Raw genomic sequence first — 18,649 nt, 5'->3', positions numbered from 1 at the left:
AATAATGTTTTCAATTAATTGTGTCTTAAATGTACATATGTACATACATTGTCAAAAGTTCATATTTTTCTTCTCAAATAAATATATAAGACCTTGCCTTTTTTATTTTTATTATATTATTTTCTATTTTAAGCCCAAGACTAAAATTATACGTACTTTATACATTGTACGTTATAAAAAACAGATGTAAAAATATATTGTATTATTCATTTTAAATTATTTTTATCGATAAAATAACATGAAAATTATCCCGGGACTGGTCCCGGGATCCCGGGATCGACTAACTGCAATACCGAAATCCCGGGATCAAAATTTTGGCCCGGGATTGGAATCCCTAAACGCGACTAATGCGGCGATACTTGTTTCGATGCGTCATAGTCGCGCGTCCGTGGCACGTGCACTATAGCATGCGATGACACTGGTTCCATACAGTCCCATAGTTCAAAGTATAGTTGCACGGCCGCAAGAGCCGCGATCGACGCATGAACGCAAGACCGCACTGTTTGGAATCCTACCTATAAATAACCGAACGTTTCAACTGCAACAGCGACGGTACGATTTTATAGTTTTTGCCGTGGATAAACAGGGACCTCTTTGAATTTGGCCAGAATGAATACTATGAATCTTAATGAAATTGAAACATTAAGACGACCACTGACTGGCTAACTTTTGCCTCCCTCCCACGGAAAAAGCTGAAATGACGTCCCTGCAAAGATAAAGGAGAAATACTTTTAGCAAAGCATGATTTTGAATGGAGATCTTTACCAGCATTGTCGTTAAGACGTCGGTAATCTAATATTGCTGCTGAAGAAATAATAAATAGTAATTTATATTATGTTTTTCCTATTTATTTTGTTACTTTTCTGTGTTGTATATAAATATGTTGTCGAATATATTTTTTGCATATATTATACATACTTTTTTTTATTAATTAATGTTAAAAAATATGATATGTTTTGTAATGACCTCGATGATACATGTCACGCGTGCGGGCGTCGCTCTTATCTCTCACTCGCTCTCGTGAGCGAGCGAGCGAATCACCGACAGTGCTAGTAGTGCTCGGGCCTCCGTTTAAAGGCCTTTCCAAACAGAAAGCAAAGCGAAGGCGTGGCGAGGCGTTTTTATTTTGTAATATACCGAGTCCTTCGAGTCTCGTCACACAGAAAGCGAACGCGAAGCGTTCCGAGGCGTTTTCGCGGCGAACCTAACGCCTTGACATGCCCATAGCGAAGCGAAGCGAAGCGTGAGCGCGATAGTATATTATATGACTGCATGGTAGACGACAGACAGTTGTGATTGTTCGCAAACTATTCGTTAGACATACGAAAATAAGTGTAAAATCGGTCTTCATAAGATTCAATTATGGAGACTATGATACTCTCTATAGTCTTCCCGGGTTTTATTTATGTCGTGTACTCAAATTCTGTGCCTTTTTTCTTATTTTTTAATAATAAAACAATCAAAAATAAAATATCATCACGCTTTCGCCCCGCCTTCGCTTCGCTATGTCCACGCATCTAGTGTGGCGTCTTCGCATTGCTCACGCTTTGCTTCGCTTTCGCCACGCCTTTGCTTCGCTCTCTGTTTGAAAAAGACTTTAAGCGTCTGCCGCTGATTTTTTTTAATTTTCAGCAATTAAATTAAAATGCTTATAATTATAAATATTATTATTATCATCACTATGAATAATTAAAGCGATATTTATGAATATTCCGATTTGAAATCACTAATTTTTGTATGTGTATGTAGTACACAACACAGTAAGGGAATGATTAAATGAAAGAAGGAAGCCCCGAGTAGCGAGTGCGCTCGTAAGAGCGGGTCAGATCGCCCCAGCGCAGGCTGTCAGGTGGCGTGCCGAAGAGTCTGCGACGGTACGGGGGCGCGGTCGCCGAGGGGGGATGAGGCCATGCGCTCGCCGGCGGTGGTACTGCCCCTCTCCACGCATTACTACGCCGCCTCTCAGGTCAGTCTCCTCACCCCGCCGTCTCCCGTCCTTCTCGCTCGTGCTCATGCTTATGCTCCCTTCTCGGACCAGGAGGTGACGATCGAGCCCGACGGCCTCGACTTGAACGCGCCGGGAGACGGCCAGCCCCGGCTGGTGAACGTCATCAATCCCAACGCGTATCAAACGCATCCGCTATGCAGGTGAGTCTCTCGTTCGTTCGTTCGTTCCGTTCCGTTCCTTTGCACTGAACTCGTCGCGTTATATAGGCAAACGGTCGACGGCGCCGAGACGCTGCTCTCGCCGGAGACGTGGGCGTCCAGGCTGCTGGAAGCCAGCGGCGGCGGTGGAGTCATCAGCGAACACTTTTCCGAAGACGATCGCAACTTGGCGGCCGCCCTGGTGCAGTTCGTGCAGAGGCAGCCGCTCGAGGAGCTAGGCAATATTGCCAAGGTTATTGCTTTTTCACAAATATTTATAATTCATTTCATTTTTGAATCAATATTCATTTATTATTTTATATACAATATACAAAAATATGTGACGTTAAAAAAATCTAGGAACATGTTTTTTCTTTGATATTTTAATTCTCTATGAATAACAAACTTTAAAGCATCTCCTTCATCACAATTTCCAACAACGATATAGCTTTAAATGTTATGGAATATATCGCTTACGAATTGTTGTTAATTTTACCCAGTTTTATCTTGTGTTTATAATTTTTAAATTGACAATGAACTGAATTGTGGGTGTTTTTGTTGTTTGCATTTTTTAATTTTAGGCTCTTTTATTTCTATCCCTAAAAATATGATACAATATTATCAAATGAGCTAGATAATTGCATGTGATTCAGAAAGCAATAGTGACATTGATTTGTTCTCTCATTAAAAACAGCGTTACACACACAAAAAGATGAAATTTATTATCCAATGATTTTCACCATTCTCAACGCTAAACTTATACTATAGAAAGTAAACATGTTGTCTACATCCATTATGTATACATAAACATCTACCTCCAGAATTATTTCTGGCCTATACTATATTTGCGTTAGCACAGTCAGTTCAAAAGCTATCCATTATATTATTATTCATAATTGAGATAGAGATGGAGCACACAATGCGGAAAGATAAAAGCTTTTAAACACATAAATGATAACGATTGATAAATATAAAAAATATAGTAATGATATATGATATTTATTCAAAATATAAACACGACTAATGATAAGTATATCGAAAGTATATCCGTATTGTATACTTTAGTAGATCGAATATCTGCAGATTTGATGAAACATCATTTTATAAGAATCCCTAAATAGCAAATTAATAAGAATCTGCCGAGTTGGCATAAACATTCATGTGCAAACATTGCAAATAATTTTTGCATGTGAATGAATGTTTTTATGCATATCGTTCAAAACGAAAACTGCTTATTGGGTGAGAAAGTTTCAATACACATTAAAAAAAATTTGAACATTTTTTTTAGATTTTGATTAATGTAAATCAATGATAGTTTTTAATTACCGAATGCATAAACTAGCGGCTTTATAAGATAATATCGTATTTTCGCTAAGTTTTATCTATTCGGCTAATAAACAGGGACGTTTTTGATTCTTTCTGCTAAGCGAATATATTCCGACTGTTATTTTCTTTCGATAATCCTAGAGTTAAATAATTCCACTAAATTCTCAGTTTTGGCTTTAGAGACCTTGTAGGGCTTTTAAAATTTTCCATGAATTTTAAAATTGAGTTCCGAACGTGTACGCTATTTTCATGTGAAACCCTTCGATCTCATTGTCAGTCCTCCCATAATTCTAAAATAATTTATTTCCTAATACATGATAAATTCTAATTATGAATTTGTTAAATAGCTAATAATTTCTTATAGTTGATTAATAAAGTTTTTATTTTAAAAAGTTGTCTCTTTAAATTTGTGTATATAAAATAATAAATAACATCCATTTCGTAAATATAAAAAATACTAACATTACATTCATTTTATTTATTTTTAATTTTTGTCTTCGATATTTATATGTTTTACGTTTATATTTTATCGATTTTCAATCAAAATATTTGAAATTTTGACTTTTATTTATAAACATTATGAACATTTTGTAAAATACAACACTTATTCTATATTTGTTTCAAAAATTTTCACTCGTTTCGAAATTAAGCAATACACCTACCTATCTTGTAATTATAATATTATAGAATACATATTCGTCAATTATAATAGAATACAGTATTAATTTCTTATTTAATAAATAACATTTATTTATATATATAGTAGACCCCCCAATAACACGGTAAATTGGGAATGTGCTATTTGAGTGGGTGTAGTTGGGGGGACTAGAAAATACTCATACAATTTTTTGCAATATGTATGTATGAATCGGGCGCATGTGGTGAAATATCCTTGTGGTGAAGTAATGGGCACCCAAATATCAAGTCCCCAATTGACCTTGTTATTGGGATGGTCTACTGCAGTGTTTCCCACGGTGGGGCGTACGCCCCACCGGTGGGGCACCACGCCTCAGAGGTGGGGCACCACGCTTCAGAGATGGGACACGTTGGAAATTATCAAATATTCCACATATAAATATAATTTGCTCGTTCACGACTAAATATATCCACGTGCGTAGGATTTCTTAAAAATTGGATTTATACCTGCTGGGCATGACGAATGCCTACCTTTTTTCTTCTGTGTGAGAAATTCTTTACCAATGAAACAATGAAACGAGGTCGTCTTGAAGCACATTTGAAGGCGAGACATAGTACTCATATTAATTCAGATATTACTTTCTTTCAAAATCTTAAAGAAAAATTTGGAAAACGAACAACATTAACAAATCTATTTTGTACAAAAACTGCAAGTATTGATTGTATTCTTGAGGCTAGTTACCAAATTTCATTGCTCATCGCTAAATGTGGAAAAAACCATACTATAAGAGAGGATCTAATCAAGCCATCAATATCAGCATTTCTTAAAACAGTTCTACAACAAGATGATAAACTCGTGAAGGCTATGCACTCTCAGCAACACTACTGTTTGCAGAAGAATAGACGAATTGAGTGAAAACGTTGAAATCCAACTTGTTGAAAAGCTGAAAACAAGAAAATTTTCACTACAAATGGATTAATCAACTTTGAGAGACAGTGAAGCCGTGTTGCTAGCTTACGTAAGATATATTGATAAAAGAGAATTTGCAGGAGAAATGGTATTCTGCAAATCATTAGAAAGCACCACTACCTCAAAAGATATATTTAATAAGCTAAAAGAATATTTAGATGTTAAAAATATACCAATGAAAAATATAATATCTTGTGCTGCAGATGGTGCCCCCAATATGATAGGAAAGAAAAATGGCCGCTTAAAATTAATGAAAGACGAGAATCCAGATATGACTGTGGTGTATTGTGTTATTCACAGGGAAAACTTGGTGGCTAAATACATTTCACCTGTTCTAAATGAGGTACTAAATTCCGTTATAAAGTGTATCAATATGACTAAAACTAGTGCTAAATCTGAGCGTCTCTTCAAGTTATTTTGTGAAGAACAAAATGCGGAACACGTAAGACTGTTACTTCACACTGAAGTAAGATGGCTCTCAAAAGGAAATTCCTCAAAAAGATTTATGGAATTATTCGATACCCTTTGTGATTTTTTAAGCAACCGATCTGATATGAAGTTTTTGATGAAGGTCGACGGTAAAGCATTTGTAAGCTATTTAACTGATATATTTGAAAAATTAAATATTTTAAATAGCCAACTTCAAGGATCGGAGAAAACACTTGTCGATGCAAAAGCAAAGATATTTGCATTTACCACTTTTATCGAATTATCTAAAAAAAATATTTTTAACAGCAATTTTGAAAAATTTTACTGGCTCTAAAAATGTGAAGTGACTGATAATGCTAAACGTGTTATTTTGGACCATCTGCAAACTTTATCAACTGATTTTAAAGAACGATTTGCTAATTTAAAAGAGATACATTTTCCAGCTTGGGTGACACAACCAATGCTGGTAGATATTTCAAAGGAAAATTTGTATGAAAAAGAACTTTCGGAAATGCAAAATGATGATTCGATTACAAATTTATTCAATATAATAGGAATAATGGCATGGATGTGCGAAGAAACTTACACAAAATATCCTAATATTACTTTGCATGCTAGAAATTTATTATTACCCTTTCCATCATCTTATTTAGTGGAATGTGGTTTTAGCGCCATAAGCGATTTACTCATTAAAAAAATAAATCGATTGAATATTACAAATAGAGGGGACTTAAGACTGAAATTAACCAAGTTAGATTCAGACATAAAATTTCTTTGTAGCAAGCGTAAGTGAATTTAATAATTTAAGAATTTATTAACAGTAGACTCTACTGTATATAAATGTTAACATTTTGCCGGTTAACGTTTTGTCATATAAACCCTGTCATATTGCAACAGAAGATTCACAATAAATAAATAAAACACATAGGATATTTTAAGTAGTGAATTTGTATCATTTACTTCAGTGGCAAATGAAAAATATAGAATTTTGGATTTACTACTGCATATTGGACTAATTTTTCATATTGGTTAAATAAGTAAACATGTTTTTATATTTCTTACATATTTTTTATCAATGAATTCAAGGAAATTATGGGAAGTTTGTTTAATATGAAAGCGGAATAAGTCCATTTGGCTACGTATCTAAATATTGATTTACAATAAGATGTAAAAATATTCATCACTTGATCTCAAAATTTAAGATATTTTCATAATCTTTGTTTTCACACATTTATTGCTTTTGAGTGGTTACCTAGCCAATTGATTCAGCTTTCGTTATGAAAATATATGTGAGCTGGGGACCCTAAAGTAACGAGACTTTGGCTGTGGAGTGGAGGGACATTTCACGAACGAGTTCTGGGTGGTTTAGTGTTGTAGAGGAAACCAGTATGAGTCCGTATTCGACGTTTCGTCGCCATGAGAAAACCCATTTGTGCGTAGCATATTTTTTTTACCATATAACATTTTCTCACTGACACCTGAGACCAACGCGCAACAGTAAAATGTTGTTTTCTGATGGGGAAAACAGCGACGGAAACTCTTGTAATGCTTCAAACGGTTAATGATGCATTGCGTAAAGCTCAGGTCTATGACTTATTTTCCCAGTTAAAAGGGGGCGAAATGACGATTGAAGATGAACCTAGTTATGGGCTCCCTCAACTTCAAGGACTGACGACAACGTTAAAAAAATCAACACTCGTACATATGGATCGTCGCCTTCTACATGGAGGTATTGAAAATATCGAGATAGAGCATCAGGAAGGCATTCTTCCATTACGACAACGCACTGGCTCACACTGCATTGTCTGTGAGGCAGTTTTTAAGCAAAAACGGAATGACACCGGTTATTCACTCGCCCTACTCACCTGACCTGACCCTCTTTGTCTTATTTTTGTTCCCTAGACTCAAAAGCGAATGAAATTAAAACGTTTTGGAATTGTGGAAGAGGTAAAACAAAAATCGCCGGAGGGGTTAAAAGACATGTTTTGAATGACAGAACTGTTTTGAATAATGTCACGAAGAGTACTTAGAAGGCGATCAAAATTTGGTGTATAAATATTGAAAAATAAAAAGTTATAAAGAAAGTCTCGTTAATTTTGGGTTCCTCTCGTATACAAATAAAAATGCCAATTCGGTCACAATTTAGTTTGAGTAAAAAGTTCGATATTATTGGATTCATCAATTAGGATATTGTTAAGATTCATTTTCAGTTCAAAGACTTGTAAAAATGTTGTAATATATCACTTACAAGCAAACCAAAACTTGTGATTAAAAGAGTTAGAATCAGTTGATTATTTTCCATTCCTTTTCTGTGTACTGAAGGCTAAAGGAAGTCAACAAAATAATAATAATTTACGTAATTACTGTTTAGTAGAACAAATTTACATCAAAGTCCAATTATCTCAAATAGAAATATTTATGCCTTATTCAACTTTCAAAATAACACACGCATTTATTGACACACATCGAATATGTATTTGTCAAATGTGTAACTCTTGCAAAACGAGCTATTTGTGAAATAAAGATAATTTTATTAGCGATATTCTAAATGATGTTTTTGATTATTCTATATACAAGATGATTTAAATTATATTTGTTTTAAAATTATTAGTGATTTATTTATTTTAAAAATTTGATCTCAGAAATTATTTTAATTCTGTGTGTATTTATTTTTGTCCACTAACGCTTTAGAAATAAAGAATTGTAGTTCTGCTCCAAATCGAATACGGCTAATGAAAGAAATATAAGAAACATCTATACTATTATAAACTATTCGAAAGTATTGATAATATAGATCAATAAGCTTATTGTTTCATATTTTAAAGACTAATTTCTTTCATACACAAATATTCTAATTCACACAATATGTAAATGTTTGTAAATAACTCTTATTTGACCCGTGTAGCATTTTAGAAACTTCTTTGCTAATCAAAAATATGAATCGTATTGGTTTGATTTATATAGTTATAGACTTGTAAATATTACTTTAACACTTTCTAGAATTATTCATTGTGTCATTACTAAGAATTGTGCTTATTTGTTTATGCACTGAGACATGATCATTACTGATTTCCTTCTACAAACAACAGCTTCTAAGTCTTTAATGACATCTTCAAAACAAAAATTTTTCCAATTGTCATAATCGTACCGGTCGAATAACCAATTTATCCATAACTAATAATTATTGGAAAAGCTTAATGGACTCAAAAGTATTATTTTTAAAAGTTGTTTCACTTTATCACTTATATTTGTACTCAAATAATTTCGTTTTATTAAAATATTGATAATTACATATTTTGACATATAAATATTTGATGCAATTATTATTAACCCGTTACGATCAGAGAACTTCCCCAAACAGTCTGCAAACCACTCGAAAGCAATTTTGCGTGATTTAAATGTCATTTTTTAAAAAAACTTAAATTTCGCATTTTTTTATATTGTTTTAGTCATTTTTTTGTAATATATTAAGAACTATACATTTAATTCCATTAGGTTTAAAAACATTATTTATCATAAAAAAAATATCATAGATATATAAAAAAAATAAAGCACAAAACATTATTTCATGATCAAAAAACTGTTATTTTTATTTAACAGTATTCACTTAACAACTAAAAGGTGCGAAAATATAAATTGTCTTTAACAATTATCAACAATTAAATGGTTTTACTTACAAAGATATTTGAAGTTAAAAAAAATAAAATTATTTTGTTCTTTGCTCATGCATAAATTAAAAAAAAAAAAGTTTCTATAAAATTGAAAATAAATATGGACTATTCCTCTGAGGCAATATTTTACACGTCATCTCCACTATCAACATTTTCAGTTGCTATTTTTTATGTTGATTCGACAATTTTGTAAAGTGTGAACTCGATCGATAAATATTTCAAACTGTCACGAAAAAAGTCTTCGTGAGCGATATCACGTAAATTGGTCATTGATAAAATAAACATTCTTTGAAAGATAAACACGCCCATTATCACATTAATTATTATTTTTTTGCTTTTGATTATTATGAATAATATAATTTTTTATGAAATACAAAAGAATTAAATGATTTAAAACAATCAATAACGTTAATTGTGCCGTGGCGGTGGCATTCAATTGCAAAGCGTTAAATATCTTGTTCTGCTCTTGTAGCTAACGATCATATCTATAAAGTTGTGGATTAAAAAAACATATAATTTACATAGAAATGACATACAAATTATAAATGAAAATAGATTACTAAACAAATGAGAAATAAAAATATTTATTAATTGTTTTACCTAATGTAGCTAGCTGGTTGTTGACATTTACAAGGTAGTTGTTGTCACCGGTAATGTCAAAAAGATATTTATTTTAAAATTTTCTGGTGATTTCTAAATTTTATAATACAGTGATTAATCCCTTATTTGTAACTGTTTTTCGATATATTCTTCAGGAGAAAATAAAGTATAAAATACATTAATATTTAGATAGTAATCCCGTAAGACTCGGCAACCAAAGAGTTAACACAGTTTTAATGATTACAGGGAGTCTCGGAACGATCTGTCGTAAACGCACCAAACTCACTTCTCGAACATCCTATGAGGCTTTACAATACTTCAAACACAGTTAGTGCTAATACAGTTTTATATGCTAATTCAAGTACATTTTAACACATATTTTATGCAATTTTTAGCAGGAAGATGTAGGATTACGAGGAACAGGTTTGGTAGACGTTGCTCCTATCCAAACTCTACCATCTTTACCATTATTGAAAAGATCTCCGAATGCATTATGGTACCATCAGAAGAGTTACAAAGTAGGTTAATCATATTAATTCGTATCATGTCGAATATATTTGCCGCTATTATATTTATATTTCCATGTTCAGAGTATTGACGATGTTGAAAAGGAAGAATGCGACATTGAAGTGAACAATTCGATGGTCAATAATAAGCAGCAGCAAATCAGGAAAAGTTTACCTCACAAGAAACGCATTTCAAAAAAGTTAAAAAGGAACGCGTCGCAGAATTCCCATATTTTAAATGACGAAGAATGCGACGACAAAGATCAACAAAACATCAACATGATGGACAATAGAGACATTCACTCGGAAGCAGACCCTCATAATTTGTCTGGAACAAATATGGTTGACGCTTCGGTGCATGCGGTATGTATTTATATAAAAAAGTAATGTATGTATGTGATTTATACTGATTTAATGCGGTTCGATAGAGAGCTATGTTTATATGTCAACTGTGTGGAGATTTTTACGGAGAAGACCAATTGAAGTTTTTCTATCATCTCAAGAACCATTACGAACCTCAAAATAATATGATATTAGAATCGATACAACACGACGACCATTCCATTGTAATAGATAAGGTAATATTTTTAGTTTTAAGCGTAAGTTATGTAGAATAATCAAATATGTGGAATTTTAGATCGAAGAGAGTATGGTGGGTTCGAACGAACCGCTACCTGATTCACTGGTAGATTTATCGTTGGACGACGCCGTATCGAAAGAGTCGTTGCTATATCAATCACAAGGAAAGATCATAGATTACACTACAGAAAAGTCACTGTTTAATGGATCCCTGAAGTCCTCGATGTACGACGATAAGGCGACTCTAGACGATGAAGCTCAAAAGTACAATTATGGCGATAAAGGATGGTTCTCCTGCAATCAATGTCCGAAAACATTCAAGCGGCAGAAGTTGTGCGATAATCATATTAAAGATTCACATTCAAAGGTATGATTGTGTTTTATTAGATATAAGCATTTTAAATGGTATCAATCTAATATTATTTTAACAGGCGGAAGAAATGAGCGAATTCAGTGAACCCGAAGATCTGATGGAAGGGATAAATGTGGTGGTTGAAGGCGAAAACGAAGAGTTTTTGCAAGACGATTTGTCTTCTCAACACTCAAACACTATAATCATACACACGGGGATGGACACTCAAGATCAATACATACTTCCACATTTAACTATTGACAGCGGTCAAGTGGTGCGCCAGAACAATCTGAATCAAAAGAACTGGTGTGTAGATTATCTTATGAGGGCATTTTTAAAAATGATTTTATAATATTTTTTTTAATAACAGGTATGTTAAAGAAGATATGCCAGAAAGCATGAAGAACAATTCGAACGAAATCGATGACGTAAAAGATAACGAAGAAGACAATATGCTCTCGGAGAATCCGGAAGGAGTCAAGCGAGAATTGAAAACTGACGATTTCGTAGTTTGTTCCATTTGCGGCGGAGTGTTACCCAACATCAAAGATTACGATCTGCACGTCATGCAGCGTCACATGGATCTGAAACAAGAAACGATGCAGTGCATGATCGATGCGAAAGAGGAAGTGAGCGATATGGAACCGGAAGAAGAAATCGGGCGCGAGCATGTGAACGAGGTCGAATTGATAGAGACCGAAGACGAAGATGAGCCAGAGGAGAAACCGAAACCGTCGGAGAAGAAAGACAACAAAACGTTGCTCAAATGTTTGGAGTGCGATCGGGAGTTCAAGCACAAAAATTCAATAGTATATCACATGCTTTCGCATCAGGGTAAAAAGGAGTTTCAATGCGAAATTTGTAAAAAATCGTTTTACACAGCCAGCGCTATCAAGGTGCGACAGTTGATCTAGCGTATGCTACTGGTGCGATTTAAATCAAATTTACGCTTAATTTTATGTTTGTAGGTTCACGCTCGCTTGCACAGTGGAGCCAAACCGTACAAGTGTGAAGAGTGCGGAAGGATGTTTCGACAATGGGGCGATCTTAAATATCATTACGTGTCTATACATTCGGATATCGTGAGTGTGATTCGTATTTTATTAATGTGCTTCGATTATCAATTATTTATATTGTTTTAATAATAAAACGTTTTTAGAAACAACATCAGTGCGAATATTGCGGTAAAAACTTTGCACGCAAATATTCTCTAATTATTCACAGGCGAATACACACTGGCGAGAAGAATTATCGTTGTGAATTTTGCGATAAAACTTTCAGAGCCAGCTCTTATCTACAAACGCATAGAAAAATTCACACAGGTGATTAATTTATTTGTATCCTACCTGTTAAGTAGTATTATCGAATTTGAATCATGGTTTAATTAAAATTTAATATTGTAGTCGGCGGCGGGTTAGAACAGTTAGTGTGGGACAAAATAAATTTATAATACAATGAAGATGAAAATCATTATGGTGTCATTTTACAACCTTCATTCTTACAGTGAATGTTAATTTTTCAGTGAAGCTACATTTTCACTAGTATAAATATAATTTCACTATATGTTTCAGTGAAATCATATAAACCGAATAAATTTTCACTAATAGATATATATTTCTATTAACGAAAATATGATATCTGAAACTCAATTTAAACATTTTATGCTTTTCAGATGACAGTTTAGAGCTGCATATAATTTCACTAGCACCTGTCAGATAAATTATATTTTCACTAGTAGAAATCAGGCGCGGGCGGTGAGATACTTTCCCTCTCGATCACTCGCGTGCTAAGTGACGAGAATGAGTGAGAGATAAGACCATGTCCTTATCTTTCATTCACTCTCGTCACTTAGCATGCAAGCGATCGAGAGGGATAGTATTTCACCGCCCGCTCCTGGTAGAAATATGTATCTACTGGTGAAAATGTATTCCAATATGATTTCACAGAAATGTCAGTGAAAACATATTTTCCCTGGTAATACATATCTACTGTGGGGCATCACAATAAACATCAAATTTTACTTTTAAAACTACCTAACTCAACGTTTACCACCAGAAGGCGAAAACGGTAGTAATATCCGTCCTAATGATTTAGTGTTAACGAGATTAATATATATCATACCCTCGTTCACCCCAATAGAATCACTATGATCTTTCTCACGGATGTGCAGAATTTATTATGTTTTTATTGAGGAGATGTGATGCCATTCTTTACTTGCTCTCTTGGTTTCTGGTTGGTTATAGTTAACCAAGATTACATATCTAATAACTTCTATTATTCATAGAAAGCCATCCCTTTCTGCTTTAATCCTTTCAATTCTGAAGTCAGCTAGTGCAATACCCATCTTGCAGGTACTTAGTGAAACTGCTGAGAATAATAGAATATGTGGTTTGCTAGTTCATAATTCATCTCCAGAAGGGAGGCTTATTTGCTTAGTTTGTACTATCACTGATTTTCCTTCATTGCTTTCAACTACTGCAATGGTATGCCTAATGTGATCGAGAAGAGTGCTACAGAACGCTGTTTCAAAGCTTTCTAGTCCATATATACACTTGCTGGACTAACAGACGTGCATCACAATACTTTTTACATTTTTTTTTTTTGCTACTTTGATATTTAGCTAAAATACAAACAATTTTCATTATTTTGTATTTGACAATTTTTTCATTGAATGTGTGAAACGATTTGAAATTTATTGATTAATTTAATTTAAAATAATCCATTAATTTCAAATCGTATTTTAAATATATATCTAAGTAGCGCAAAAATCACTGCTAAATTACAATATCGATCAGTAATCTTGAGAAAAAATAAAGAGCAGTCATACTACATTCAAAACATGTAGCTCAAAAATAGTTAAAATCGAGCTTAAAACTCAACCATAAAAATTATAACAATTATCAGTTGTAACTTTCAAAATATACCTACAAAAATAATACAACGGCTGATGCGTCTTAAATTTTAACTTAAGTATAGCTATTGAAAACCGAATAGTTTCCAATTTAATATCATTATTAAACCTTTTAGGTGAGAAACCATATCCGTGCGAATCCTGTGGTAAAAAGTTTAGAATGAAAGGCGATATGAGGCGACATCTGAGGACTCATAACAAGACGACGGACAAAGAGAAAAACTGCGACGTAGACATGAAAAAATCTAACGCTCAGACGCCCGAAAAGCGCAGCACTAAGAGCAAAGTACAATCGGCGATGGTGGTGCAAAAACAGCACTCCAACCAAGATATGAAGATAGAGATGGAGAGCCAAGTGGAGATCATAAACGACGACAGCAGCGGCGATGTCAAGCACAATTCCGGCGACGAAGCTAACGGCCAGGCGCCGAACGCATCCAACGAGCAAGAGGCGAAGCTCGTCTCGACCGGCTTCTCCAACGAGCCCATATACATGTGGCCGGTACACTTTTTGGTTTAAGATTATAATTCTGCAAATTGTTAATGCACATCTCATCCCTGGCAAATTGTTTACGTGTAAATTTATTGAATCTATTGGCAACGGTGAATTTAGTTATATTTTAATTTTAAAATTAAACGATATTAATGGTAATTTACGTGCGTTGCGGACCAATTTAGGTTGTTGAACAATTTCTGTGAATTTAACATATTGGAACTGATAAATTGACTTGGATAATGAATTTTTATATGTATATCTAGAAACGAAGAAGTTTGCCAACATAATCCAGTTTAAAAATATGTACTCAATGAATAGAACAATATTTATGTATATAATGAAGAAGAAATTATGCAACAACCTAATATGAATCTAAAGTTAGACCGCATCTTGCATTTTAGTATAATTTGTGAATTTATATCGCTTTCAGCAACAGTATAACAGTGACACGATTCCTGTGAACTTTTCTGTTTAATTTGTAAATATGTTAGTTTAAGTTAAGGTATTTTTATCTATCGACGCCGCGTCGAAGACTGTTCAAAGCGTGAAATGATGACCTGAGCGATTTTGTGTTTCTCACCTTTTCTCACTTAATTATTACGTATATTTACTTGCGCGCTTGACTATTTTTTGACTGGGAACGACGAGAGGGCGTTTGTCGCGTCGAAAATTATATTACTAAATAGCTGTGATAATTAAAGATGTCTAAATTATTTTTGTGATTGAAACTGCATAATTAACGTAGCAATAAACAGTACAAAGTTTTTGAACTGCCGTTCGATTTATAATAGTTTTTTCTCATCGCTTAATCAAAAAAGCTTTCAATTTTGATGACGGACCATAGGATGACACGAAACTTTGTAGACTACTATTTTTTTTGTACGTATCAATAAGATTGTATGTTTAAAATTATCGATTAAAATCCATACAGTATCATGATCCTCGGTATGGTTTACTTAATTTTACCTAAGTAAGAGTCGAAAATTAGTATTTCAATATTAAATATTTACGGTATATATTTTTATACCTATTGTTATAAAATTTCATTTCTCTCTATTATATGAATTTTTTAATTACGCTTTGTAAAATTCGTATGATATAATTGATGGAGGAGAAACCGACTATGTATGTATATATAGTATTTTTGTATGAAAGAATATTAAAAAAAAAACCACTAATAATGTTTTGGTTATATCATGTCCGTTAATACCAATATACTGAGACTGATTTTGTATTCAATAAATATTATAATTAAATTATAGTTTTATTACAAGTATAATTTACTCACAGATAACAGTTAACCATTTAGAAAACCTAATTACAGGCGAGAAAATTTTGATTCAAAAATTAAATAATATTTTTCGAAAGAGTTCTTCTTGAACTCGCGCAATAATTACCGTAGCCATGGTATAATAATGATGAACTTAACCACACATAAAGCGCTCCTTACATCCAGAAAAAAAGGGTTTCACATAAATAACACGTAATTACTCTCCGATGCATTGAAACAGTAAAAGGAATTTCGTTTTTTAATTGCTCACTTGAGTTTTAAAAAATATTGCAGGGCAAATTGACTAGTCTCGCTTAAATGACAGTTATGTTTAATGCATGTTTCGGCCTTTATTTGTCGTTATAATTTTTTTTAATATTATATAAACATTTAAAAATTCCCAAAAAAATAATTTTATTGCATATTATTGACACATTAAGTACACGAGACGCTGTCCAAAATGCTTCGAAACAGTTCAATGAATGTGGTTCTTACAAAACAAAGCCAATAACTAAAAAAACCAAAGAACCTAAATCAGGAAAATCGAGTGTTGGTTTGCAAGTCCATTAAAAATCGTCGAAAAATGGCTTCAAAGCTGGCTGCTGAAGTCTGCAAGCGGAGGGCCATCCACTTTTTTGTGGACGATGAGAAGCTCAACAATGTGGAACTCAGATGCCGTAAAGCCCGACTCAAACCGTGGCTTTTAGAAATAAATAAAACTCGAAGATTAGAGTGGATCCGAAAACACAGATTGAATATCTGAAGATTAGGCGAAAGACATTTGGTCTGATGAAACCAAATTTAAAATAATTTTAAACTAAAATTGGTTAATATATAAAAAATATTAAAAACTTTTTAAAGCAATAATTTTTATAAAAAGCATACTTTCTTAACATTTTTTGGACACCTGGTGTAGTACACGTGAGTCGAAGAGTCGGAGAAAAATGTCTAAATGATTGCATAGTACCCAAAGTCAAATATAATGGCGGAGCGTTATGATCTGGGGTTACGTAGCAGAGCAGGGGTAGGAAAACTGTACACTTACGAGGGTAATATGAATAGTTACATTTATATTTCAATGTTGGAGTCCACTTTAATGGTTTCTTACCGGAAAATATTTCCAAGCATAGACCATTCGATTCCAGCACGAAAACGCTCCATGTCATACTTCGCTAAAAAGCAGGGGTTAGTTTGCGTCAAAGGATTTGACGCTTTTAAGATGGCCTACACCAAGGGTGGCCAACCCAAATGATCTTACGGGCCACATATAAAACTATACATCCCCATATTAGATTTAGATACACTATAGACAATTTTCTTATTGCCGTTTATTTTCACGCAAAAAACCAGGTTTTCTCTTGGTAATAAATTGGGGTTCTTCCCTGTGAATAAACCGGTTCATCATGAGTTCACAGAATATAATTTAATTATTCTGCGAACTCGTAACTGTAAACTTATGTATAAAACAGGCAATATCCGTTATATATTCGCAAGAATATTATTTTAAAATCAAAGTTAATTTTTGAATATATGGATGCACAAATAATGTATTTTTTTAATACATTGGTTTTCATTACTACTCTCGCGGGCCGAAAAAATGTCCAAGGCGGGCCGCGGGTTGGCCACCCCTGGACTACACAGTCACCCGTCCTAAATCCTATAGAGCATTTATGGGCAAAATTAAAAACGTTTGCATAACACAATCAAGCTGCGAGAAAAATTGCAGATTGAATGGAGAAAATTGTCTCCGTTCACCTACAAGTCATTAGTTGACGTTATGCCAAAAAGGGTTGCAGCTGTAATTACAGCTAAATGTGGGCCTACTAAATATTAAAAATAAGCTTAAAATAAACACGCTAAACAACCTTAGTTGATTTTTTTGTTTATATTATTTAAGATATAACACATTTATTGGAGCGCCCCATTATTGTGACCAAGCCTGTACGAGGGGTTGCGGATATTAAGAGCGAACTCAATAAATGCATATTTCGAGAAAACAAGCTTTAAAAATGTTACAATGTTTTAGAAGCATTAAAGGCGAACTCATTTCAACCTTCAAATGCCAAATAAAACATATTGTTTTAATTCACAACTTGTTTAAAAAAATAAAGTTGTGTTACTTGAAAATAATATAAAAATAGCAGATATTAAAGCACACAGAACAACTACAGGGACACTGGATGCAGGACAGACGAGCGTCAGAATGTTAAAGAGTGGTGGGGGGTATCTTGCACCAATCAGTCGCAACAGCCGCTTCAACGATATGTTGAGTTCGCCATTTCAGTCTTTTCAACGTCCAACGCTCAACACATAACAATGCATACAAAAATATCATTTAATAGTACAGTAGGATTTGAAGAATGTATTCAACGAAAAAATTCATTGTCGAGTTCGCCCTTAATATCCACAACGCCTCATATCACTGGACGACAAAAAGCACCATAAAGCCATAATATTTACATTGCATCATTCAACCTCGGAAGGACATCCATCAAGCAAATGTCACTTTCTAGAGGCGTGGACATATTTCGTTGGTTGAAGAAACGAGTGTAACAATTGGCGGATGGTCGCTACATGGTTATGATTCATCAGCGAGCTTTGCAACCATTGATATTTAAGGCTGGTCTCCAATGAGGAATGGTCAGAGACGGTCAGGGCCAGAGAGGGACTCCCAGAGACGATCACTGCAGTAGAGAAGAACGAACCACCGCTACACCATCGCTGCCACAACTACAAGACCATCCCCTGGACATCATCC

The 18,649-nt window shown here is 33.8% G+C and overlaps 1 protein-coding gene across 1 annotated transcript; it reads left to right on the top strand.

The window, feature by feature from the left end:
* Positions 1-1,824: 1,824 nt before the first annotated feature.
* LOC148229861 (uncharacterized) lies at positions 1,825-15,877 on the top strand. Its single transcript, XM_088197911.1, has 13 exons — positions 1,825-1,966; positions 2,039-2,148; positions 2,215-2,398; positions 10,024-10,104; positions 10,173-10,295; positions 10,368-10,646; positions 10,712-10,861; positions 10,921-11,229; positions 11,294-11,520; positions 11,585-12,110; positions 12,183-12,296; positions 12,374-12,536; positions 14,242-15,877. Exons 1-13 carry the CDS (start codon positions 1,910-1,912, stop codon positions 14,643-14,645), a joined length of 2,727 nt encoding a protein of 908 aa, XP_088054037.1. The 5' UTR covers positions 1,825-1,909; the 3' UTR covers positions 14,646-15,877.
* Positions 15,878-18,649: the final 2,772 nt, after the last annotated feature.

This window comes from Plectrocnemia conspersa, unplaced genomic scaffold (assembly GCF_051122295.1).
Source record: "Plectrocnemia conspersa isolate PC_06_02 unplaced genomic scaffold, ASM5112229v1 ptg000011l, whole genome shotgun sequence".
Classification (NCBI taxonomy): domain Eukaryota; kingdom Metazoa; phylum Arthropoda; class Insecta; order Trichoptera; family Polycentropodidae; genus Plectrocnemia; species Plectrocnemia conspersa.
The sequence above is the reverse complement of the archived record's forward strand: the minus strand, read 5'-3'. Positions and strand labels throughout refer to the sequence as shown.